This window comes from Styela clava, chromosome 7 (assembly GCF_964204865.1).
Source record: "Styela clava chromosome 7, kaStyClav1.hap1.2, whole genome shotgun sequence".
NCBI lineage: Eukaryota > Metazoa > Chordata > Ascidiacea > Stolidobranchia > Styelidae > Styela > Styela clava.
Window position 1 is genome coordinate 20974887 of NC_135256.1, and position 10246 is coordinate 20985132.

Consider the following 10246-nt stretch of genomic DNA (forward strand, 5'->3'; position numbering starts at 1 on the left):
TATAAAAACAAATAATTCCATTTTTTATTAAAATTTATCAACAGAAAAAGAACACAAGCAGACAAGCAGTCTCAACATTTGCTGCTTCTTTTTGAAAAATCTAACAAAAAACTTACAAGAAACGCATTGACTGCGTATACATTATTTACACAAGTTTACTCGAAGCGATGTTTTAAGCATACCAATAAAAGTGAAAATCGATGTGGAAAGATTCGCAGGCGACCAGAAGCGCAAAAAAGCTATAAATACATTGCTGAAATAGAGAAGTAAATAGATACGGGTTGAAACAGAACTTCAAACGAATAACACTAATCTAAATTAAGTATGTTCAGAGCATTTAAACGGTGCGCTACATCTATGAAATTCTTGTGGCTGATGGACAAACTCATATTGATTAATATTTTCGCATTATTTGTCTTGTTTCCATCCAAATAGGCTCCGCTGAAAGCCAATGTTCTCTGAAAATAAAGAAATCACTTCACGTCTGGAACCTTTCACTATTGATTTTTATTAAAGCCCGGGGTGATAAAAAAATTCTGATTTGTACCTGCTGAAATTCCCGAAGTTTCCCGTTGAATGAAGGGCGTAGATGAATGAGAAAATTTGAAATTGAATCTGGGTGTGGACGACGAGCTTCTAGGGTGAATTTGGCCGCCAAACGGTGATGTGCTAGGTCTAGGAGAATGATTGGCAGAACCACCTAGAAAAAATTGATTAACTCAAATGACATTGCCATAATTACATGCATTGAAGAAGAAACAGCGTCAAGTTTTAAAGACACAATTCTTGAAACTTAAGCTCAATTAAAAATATTTTGATAAAGTATTTTCCTAAATCAGATAACGAATAAAGTTCTTTAACGTAATTTGATTTTCCCAGCAAATTTTCGTAAAACTAGGACTTTTTCTTTTAATTTATAAACTGCTTGCTTTTACTAATGATATAAGTTACATAGTACAACTTCAAATCTTCAAACTAAATAATACGCGTGAATTAGTGACAAGGCAATTAAAATATATTTTCACTTAACCTATCGCATAAAAATCATAATCAAGTAACAAGATTTGAATCATACTAGTGAATAAAATAAAAACGCAGTTAAACTAAATAGCTATTGATGCACGTCTGAAGTGGCATAAGTCGCAGACAAAGAAAGAAATCCGTTACCAGCTGCCGGAGACGATAGATATCCGACTGTTGAATGGCACGAAAATTTTTGTTGGTTGGTTATCTGTTTAAATAGGTACATCCGCACAGTCTACCCCCTTTAGACAAAGACATTTTTAAAACAAAAACTTCCTTAGCTGCTTTTTGATCAAGTTTATCAGAACTGCTCATACGCTCGCGTCAACGGATATTTACTGGCGAGTAATGCACCACTATAATTCAGTATGGCTTCAATGCCTCTCGGCATTTTAGTGGTCGCCCTTTATTTGTGGGTGAATTTTTCCTAAAATAATATCGTACATACCAACAGGGATGTCAAAAGCTGAGAAAAAATCTTTGTTTCTGTCTTTGATACCACAATCCCCGAATGCCGGAGAACATCTATTTTCAGACTGCGGGTTAAGTGAACTTTTCCCGTTATACCTTGTCAGTAGCTTTTGATACTGCCTTGTCTTTTCGCGCAGTTTCTCTGCAAGCTGATGAAAGTCAAGCATTATTCGTAATTTACACATACACTCACAATTCACAGAAAACGAATTATTTGAGAAAGTCAATTGATTTATAGGTCCTTGAATAAATATTGTGTTATATACGATTAAATATGGTAAAACAGTAAACTAAATTAACCTCTACGTTCAATTTTTTTGCAGATTCAATTTCTGATTTTGCATTTACAAGTTGAGATTTCATTGCCTTAGCCTCAAGTTCCCAAGATGATGCCATCTGATCACAATATCTTTTGAGATTGCTGTATTTTTCCATTACTTTATTGTGAAGATATTCCTGCAAAAAATATAATCATCAGTGTCAAAAAAGTAACAAGTATCGTAATAGAGCAGCACATTTTTAAGTTCTTGCTCTGAGGGCATCGAGAAAATATTACCCTGTGCATCTGTTCTTGGTAATTCTGATATGACCAGGATGACATAGCTCTGCTACAAACATCCAGAATAACCTCTGGTCGTTGACCAACCAAAACCATTGTTCGGTAAGCTTCAGACGGATTTGTATCAATGCGAACAATATCAAGTTTTCCAGATAATTCTTTTGAACATGCCGTACAGATTCTTTTGGCTGTAATGAAAAAGGGCACGTAAAATAGATTTCGCAAGAAGTCATCAATATATTGTTCTTTAAAATATGAGTCGAGCGTCATGTAGAATAAGTTATCAGCAGACGAAAACTTCGCTCCAAAAGGTTTAATAAATGACTATGGATACTGTTATGGTGTTGTACCTGGCGTTATTATGCCAAGCCAAAGAATTTAGTTTGAACCACGAAATTAAAATATTACAGTAAAGTCTTAGTTAATGCTTGAATACATATTAAAATACAATTAAAAAACGCTAATTATTCCGTTATGGACATCACTTAAAAAGTATACGAGGTATTGCTGGTTTCGTAAGACTAAATAAATGATTTGGAAGTATCCGAAGAAAGACAGATACAAATAGAAAATGGTGAATAGTACAAATATTTTAAAGTAAGCAACAAAAGACGAAGTTTGGTATTAATTTTATCAATATAGAGCAAGATCAGAACAACAATATGTTTCAAAAGTCACTGCTTCAATATTGAGAATACAATTTATCAGTGGCGGCTCGTCAATAGGGCCAACCGGGGCAATGCCTCGGTTGTTTTTTAGGTATAATAAAAAATATTCGAAAAATACCTCAATATCGGTTGCACAGACTGTCTACACTAGCCATATTCTCCCGACATGGTTCATTTTTCGCTCGCAAAGCCTTCGCCGAACGTCGACGGGGCGACGCCGATTTTGCCCCGGTTGCTCATTGTATATCGTATTCTCTCTTTTATCTTCCACTCGCCGCGTTTGTCTCGTTTGTTTTCTGTTTCTTTTACTAAATCATCGGGGCCGATCGGGGCTAGCCCCGAAATTATGACGACACAATGCCGACGTTTCTTACAACAACGTGTTGACATATTCACGCATTCCTTCTCGTTCGTTGGTTGCTTGAAGAGTTGATAGTTTCCTCGCCTTCGTTTTTGTCGCTTGTTTCGCTATTTGAATCAGTTAGAGACCTTTAGTCCATTTGCTTGGTCCACACATGGAGTGCTTCTTTACGCCGCGGGCAAACAACGCAGCGTTTGATTTTGTCAGCAAAGGAATGCTGTGACATTCTGGTGAATCAAATAGGCGATCGTCTGCGCACTGAACACCTTGCCGCGTTCTCTTTGATGAACCCCCAAAAAATTTTCAAAATTTGCCCGTCAATTTCCCATCCATTTGTTGGCTACTGTCTCCAAATTTTACCCCATGATAAACGTGGGTAAATTGGAAAATGAATTGCGATGTATATACACCAATCAAAATTTTTTGAACATCACATCAACTTGCGCGCTCTATGGGTTCCTCATAGATAACACTCTAGTAACTACCTTTGCGGCGTCTGCAAAATTTCTGAACATCATTTTGACGACGCCTATTTCTTCCGCCGACGCAGAGCGAACATTCAGCACGCTGAAGCGTATTAAAACGTATCTCAGAAACACAATGAAGTAAGATAGATTAAATTCCTTGGCTGTTTTATCCATTCACAGAGACGTTATTTCTGGGATGCATGACTTTAATCAGCGCGTTACTGAGCATTTTGCTTCCAAGAAACCGCGGCGTGTTGCATATATGTTCAAGCAGTAGAAGTCTAGCAGCATATATATCTATGAGTGAGCGACGCATGTCCTTATCTTTGCATTAACTTTCCTTTCTTCATAGTAACGTTTTAAACCTTATTTTAGGTTTTGTCTGCTTTCCCGAAGTTTCTGTTAATATGTCATTGTATTTATCTGGGTAAATATTGCCTTTCCTTTTGAAAGAGGTTTCAAAATAAACTATGTCTATATTTATTAATCCCTTGACTTGGACCGGTTTTAAAGACACTTTCTTATCGTTAAAAATTGTCGCTTTTGCCGATTGGTTGTTACCGATGGAATGGTTTTTATGCTCATAAAATGATGGGAGAACTTACAGCGCTCATCCTGTCCCCGTAGATGGGGGTGACTTGGTCCCGCAGTAGCTTGCCCCGGTTGTCAAAATGACCACGCGCCGCCACTGCAATTTATGCAATTCAAACGAAACAACTCAATATCCTACAATCTACATTATAAATAATAAACCAGTTTCAGAGGGTTATCCATCAAGACATAACTTACAGATTATTTTCTGTCCATCATCATCGCAAAATATATGAGAGCATGAAGTCGCCCACGCAGTTCCACTTGATAATCTTTTACGACAACTCTTGACATTGCAGAAAAGATCGCCTTCCATTGCTATCTTCTAACTCAAGTTAAAACAGAATCTAGAAAACTGATAATTGTAGTAGTATTTTATAGTTCTGATGTAGCCAACATATTCCAAAACAAAATAATTTGCAATTTGTAGTAATAGCTCGAATAAAATGCTCGTAATTTTATATATTTGTTTTATGAATACATAGTTTATATTCTGCCGAGGAGGAAGGTTTTATGACAGTTACTGAAATCGAAATATCAACTATTATTCTCTTTTTTAATCCATCTTAGTTAGAATACGGTATTTGTTTGTAATACTGTATTCTTGACGATATGTTTTCCAATGCAATTGCTCAAAGAATTATTGACTAACAAAATGATCACGCACTACCACTCTTTCTTAATTTTATTTATTGACTCAAATACCAAAAAGAGTTCTAACCCCTCACCGATAAAGTTAGCTGGATTGGTAGGCTACAGCCTACATTGCGAGCGTTAGCAACACGATCGCGTCGCTGATTACAGAGCTCGATTTCACAGGTTCGAACATCATGCGCTATGTTTGAACTCTTCGAGTTTACAGAGTGGCTGAGGTAACTGCCAACTTCGTGCCTATATGAAACGAATTACTAACGTCAGGCCTATCGCAGCGCCAGCTTCATACTGGACAATAGGTCATCGTTGGCCGTGATATGGGCTTTACGTTCCCAGGAATAGATAGGATGATTCTTAAAGACAACCTCAGAGCATATAAACAGACCTGTTATGCTAAAATAATACATTTATGGAAAATGATCCATTTTTAACAAAATCGAATGTTTCACTAGTTTGATCTCGAATTTTACTTGTGAGTTAGTCTATTGGTAACTGTTTATCATGGTTTGATCAGATGTGTATCGCTATTTTGTATTTAGATTATGTTTAGTTATTTATTGCATAAAATACTAACATGTGGTATTCAATAACCTCATCCAGTCATATAAAATACCGGTAGCCTGGTAGGAACCACAAGCTTTTGTCTGGTAATATAGTCTATTCTAACTTTTTCCTGTCATGTTTGGGTACAACAGCAAAAATACTCCAGATGAAAACATACGGCGGTGTAAATCAATTCATCTGGTTATGAAATCACTGATCTGTAGATGGAAGCCTGCATCCAACGACTAACATACCTGCCTGCATTCTAACGTAAAGTAACGAGTAACGACAAAAATTTACAAAGCAAATTGATAAGTGTTCAATTTTTATCAAAGGGAAGATCACGACCATGACGTAATAATGCATAAACAATGAATATTTTGTAAGATATTTGGGTCTGGCTGGTGTAGTTTCGTACCTCAAGTACTTCTATGGGCGTAGCATGACAATTTTTGCAATTGTCAATACTAACCATCACCTGACTACGCCAATTACGTCACTACGACGTCATAGTTGCCAAACTGTACCTACAATCGCCCAAAATGGCATCTGCGCCGACGATAAATAACTCATTAACGGCAGCGACCTCTCTCATATCGGGATCGCTGCGACGAGAGAAATAGCTTTCTCGATTTCGGGTGATCGTGTGCGTGTTTTGGAATTTGGACGATAATTCGAAGGGCCTTATTACGTCACTGTTACGTAATTTTTGGTTGAGACAGTCGGATGGGGGTTAGGATTGACATATGCAAATACTGTTATGCCACGCCCACTAGAAGTACATGAGGTACGAAACTACACTAGACCCAAATTATTTATGCATCGTGTAGCAAAGTGGGCCCCAGCCCTTTCAGTGACTTCGGCCTCCCCGTAAGTTGTATACCCCGTTTAATAAAACAGATGATATTATTATATACAAGTGTTTCCCACCATAACTGCCTTGGATATATACGATGTGCTTCGCTCTGCCAATCTCCTTTGCATGACGTTCTATTGAAATTGATTACCAGATTGCCGAGTTTATTGTGTGACGACCCTAGTTTTATCTGTTAAATGATTAACACTGAAGACACTGAGGGCGCTGTGACACTGTCGATCTGTCCTTTGGTATCTTGTTAGCGTGTGCTGTGGTTTGTACCCGTACAGTGTGGTTGGATGTTTGGTTTTGAGTGTCTGAGGTAGTGCCTCTGGTCTCCGGTGGGTCATCGGGGATTTTTGTTTGTGGTTTTGTTATTGTTGGATTGGGATTGGTTGGATGTTTTTGTGCTGGACAGTGAGATAATGTTGGGACCCTGTTGCTATTTGCGTCTAATGCCATTGCAGTTCATTTATTGTTGTATTTTCAGTTTTATCATGGAATTAGCTATCATCAGTACTGTTCAAATGTTGTGCACATATAGAATTGTTTATAGTTTTTTTAAATGCCTGTCATAAGTTATTTTCAGCCTATTTTGCAAATTGTAGTAGCTAGTTCAAGGGCCGTCAGTGTTTTTATGGTGTACAGTATATTGATTTCTTACATTTAACTGCCTGGTATTGTTGTTTTTGTTGTGTGCTTTTCGTTTTTTTTTTTTGAGTGTTTGGTTGTGTTAACCGTTTCATTCAACGACTAACATACCGGTTTCATTGGGGGACAATTAATAAATAGAACAAAATAGCATAAATTAAAGTGAATATTGAGAGGAAACTTGACGTCAGACCATATTGGAAGATATTCTGAACTTGGATAATTATTTCATAGACTGCCGGTACGCTACAACTGAAATAGAATGAATGTTTCTGCAATATTACTTGGACAAAAATGGAAAGCGAGTTTACACGTTGAAGAAAATAGCTTTAGATGGTTCACGAACATAGTAACTCATCCAGCCAGGTTTTTGCTGAATCACAAGTTTTCGAAGCAAAGAATCGTCAGCCAAAACCGTTTCGGACTATTATTAAACTCAGCAACCAAAGCCTGCGACGTGAAAGAACGTGTTTAATGAGAATTATAGAGCAAAATTTGAACAAACTCTTAACTGCGGAATTGGCGAGAAGTGTACGATATTTTGTATGTATAGTCTAGCTCGATATTGAAATGAATTAGGTTTGTCGTATTACAGAAATAGCTTTAGATGGTTCACGAACATAGTAACTCATCCAGCCAGGTTTTTGCTGAATCACAAGTTTTCGAAGCAAAGAATCGTCAGCCAAAACCGTTTCGGACTATTATTAAACTCAGCAACCAAAGCCTGCGACGTGAAAGAACGTGTTTAATGAGAAATATAGAGCAAAATTTGAACAAACTCTTAACTGCGGAATTGGCGAGAAGTGTACGATATTTTGTATGTATAGTCTAGCTCGATATTGAAATGAATTAGGTTTGTCGTATTACAGAAAAAATACTACAGTAGCCTATCTTATAATCTATTAAATTTTTACCCTGAAATTGAAGAGCATGTTTATGGTAATATTTAGTGTTTCGTCACATTTTATTGCTGTACGTCTTCGCCTGGAATAACTGAATAATAACTTATTTGATTTCATCAAGTGGGCTTAGTCTAGTCTTAAGTATCTCGCACAAAAAATGGCAAGAAATGTGGGTCGCGAACTGAAAAAGGTTGGGAAGCACTGCTCTAGAGTCTAGACCAGTGATTCCCAAAGTGGGCGATATCGTCCCCCAGTGGGCGAAAACGATACAGAGGGGGGCGAAAAAGTTGAAGGGGGCGATAGGGGGGCGATTTCGCGAAACTTGTTTTATGTTCGGCGCACCTAATTCTGTAATCTGTGTGCATTCGCAAGCTTGAATCACGTGGGCGATTATCACACGCGAAAGGATTTCAGGACTCGTCTTCGCAGTAAGGTACGGTAGTTGCGTATCCCAGTGGTCGGCAAAATACGGCCGGAGTAAAATATTCTGGCCCGGGACGATTCACTGAATGGACCTTCCCCGACCTTTGATCGCAGAAAATTCTTCCCATTTTAAAATTTTCGGTGTTTATTTTAAGTGTGGTTTCGCGAGTTGTTGCCTGTAAAATGGGGTATTTGTTTCAAACTATCATTCTAATACACACCATTCAACAATCTGTTTTTTAAAAGTACCGATAAAGAATTTGAGACTAGTCTATCACAGCTATTTCTACACTAATTTTTGATTCCTGTAATTTAACTGAAACTCATAAGAAGACAAAGTAATCATTGATTTATTTGATTTATATTTAAATTTCCGAAAAACAACTAAAAACTAACGAACATTATTCAAAATCGCGAAACTGAGGTAATGTTCACGACCACGCCTGAGAATCTGTCTGAGTGAGCGTGTCCGAGCGGATGTGAAAGGGGGCATTGTCACGTTTTTTGCATCTTGCTGATTGGCCAATGTTACGAAGTAAACAAGGAAGTCTATGTCCGGGTAAACATTCAAACGGTGGTTTTGACGTGAATTTTTTTTATTTATAATCTACGCTCGAGGAGTAAATTACATTTTTTTACGTAACAGAATTTATCGTGAGACACGTTTGGACTAAATTTTATTATATCCTAAAGCAAAGAACTGGGATTAGTGATTCCCATTTAGAAAATATTCCAATCTTGGCGTCGTAAAGCTATCCAGCGTGATGCAGCAACAAGACAGTGCCACATTAAATGTCATTGTAATATTTTTTTAATAAGACGACTGAGTTGAGTTCACGAATTGTCGCAGTTTTCGCGCACTGTTCCGTTTTAAATTTCAAAAAATTTATGCGACCCGCAAAAAAATGGCAACCCTGAATTTTGTCCCGCGAGCGACATAAAATTTGCCGTCCCCTGGGCCGTAGCCGATAGTCGATCACGGCTTCTTCCATATCCGAGTCCATGAATCCGAAAACAAATAGCTGATTAATTATGGACTGGTGATCGGACTGGAGGCCGTGGTAGGATGAGGAATCGGGGATGAATTTTACCAAAGTATTTTGGTGCATGTCATCATGCTGTACGAATAAATGAGATGTACAGAAATCATTATTATAAGTTTGGGAAAATTAACCTTGTTTTTATTATTTTAATGTGAAATAGAGTGAATTTAGGAAGTGAAATACTATAAGGCAAGAGTACACGGCGGTGTTTGAGGAGGTAGAACCCTGGATTCTTTCATTTCCGACCTATTATATGGTGACAAAGGGGTTTTCAGCCGTGCTACTATTGCTATCAAAACAACAAAATAGCTTTTCCACCAGTAAACGGGGTAATTTTAGACACAATAAAAAAGAAGCTAAAGAACACCAATCTCATCTATTTCATTAAAAAACACTATAAACTATGATTTGTCTTCTTATTGGGTCTGTAATATATTCGTTTCTGACTTTACATTTTTTTGTATTGCCGGGGGGGCGATGAAGTTGTATAAACTACTATAGGGGGGCGATTGTCAAAAAAGTTTGGGAACCACTGGTCTAGACCACGACTTTATTATTTTGCTTTCACCTTAGGCAGGAAAATATTAGACCCACTGAAGTTCGCAGGGAAGCGATCCACAGAGTTCCGGTAAAGTCTCGAAGTGGTATGATGTGTTTTAGTAGCCAAATTTACTCAATAATCAATTACAAAAAAAAAATAGACTAGACATCGAAAAAAATGTCGGAATATATGATTGCCCTGGGTATTGATGGCGCTCCTTGGAGATGTATCGATATCGGCAAAAATTGACCGATATTTCCCATACCTATACTGTATATAAATTCAGCCGTTTGATCTCATTTAAGATGTTGAGACAGGCAACTTCATTTATTCGACCGTAGGTAATTTTCAAATCTTGTAAACGGTAAATGTTTATCGGTTTTGTGAGATTTTTTTTTTCAAAAATATTCTGGAACAACCCTTTACAATTTCAAAACTGAGTGCCCATATGCCTCAGTCTGCTTTGTCTAATGATCGATTCGTAATTTGTTCC

General features: G+C 37.4%; 1 protein-coding gene across 2 annotated transcripts; it reads right to left on the minus strand.

Annotated features, from left to right (window-relative positions):
• Positions 1 to 5601, minus strand: LOC120328438 (E3 ubiquitin-protein ligase CCNB1IP1-like). 2 transcript variants are annotated; one of them, XM_039394921.2, is made up of 7 exons: positions 5369 to 5601; positions 4339 to 4495; positions 2051 to 2241; positions 1795 to 1950; positions 1472 to 1643; positions 548 to 700; positions 1 to 458 (listed from the first exon to the last, which is right to left on the minus strand). In XM_039394921.2, the coding sequence occupies exons 2-7, from the start codon at positions 4454 to 4456 to the stop codon at positions 409 to 411; spliced, it is 840 nt and encodes a 279-aa protein (XP_039250855.2). In that variant the 5' UTR covers positions 4457 to 4495; positions 5369 to 5601; the 3' UTR covers positions 1 to 408. The 2 variants fall into 2 exon arrangements, with proteins under 2 accessions (XP_039250855.2, XP_039250854.2); XM_039394920.2 differs by lacking the exon at positions 5369 to 5601 and having other exon boundaries at positions 4339 to 4776.
• Positions 5602 to 10246: the final 4645 nt, after the last annotated feature.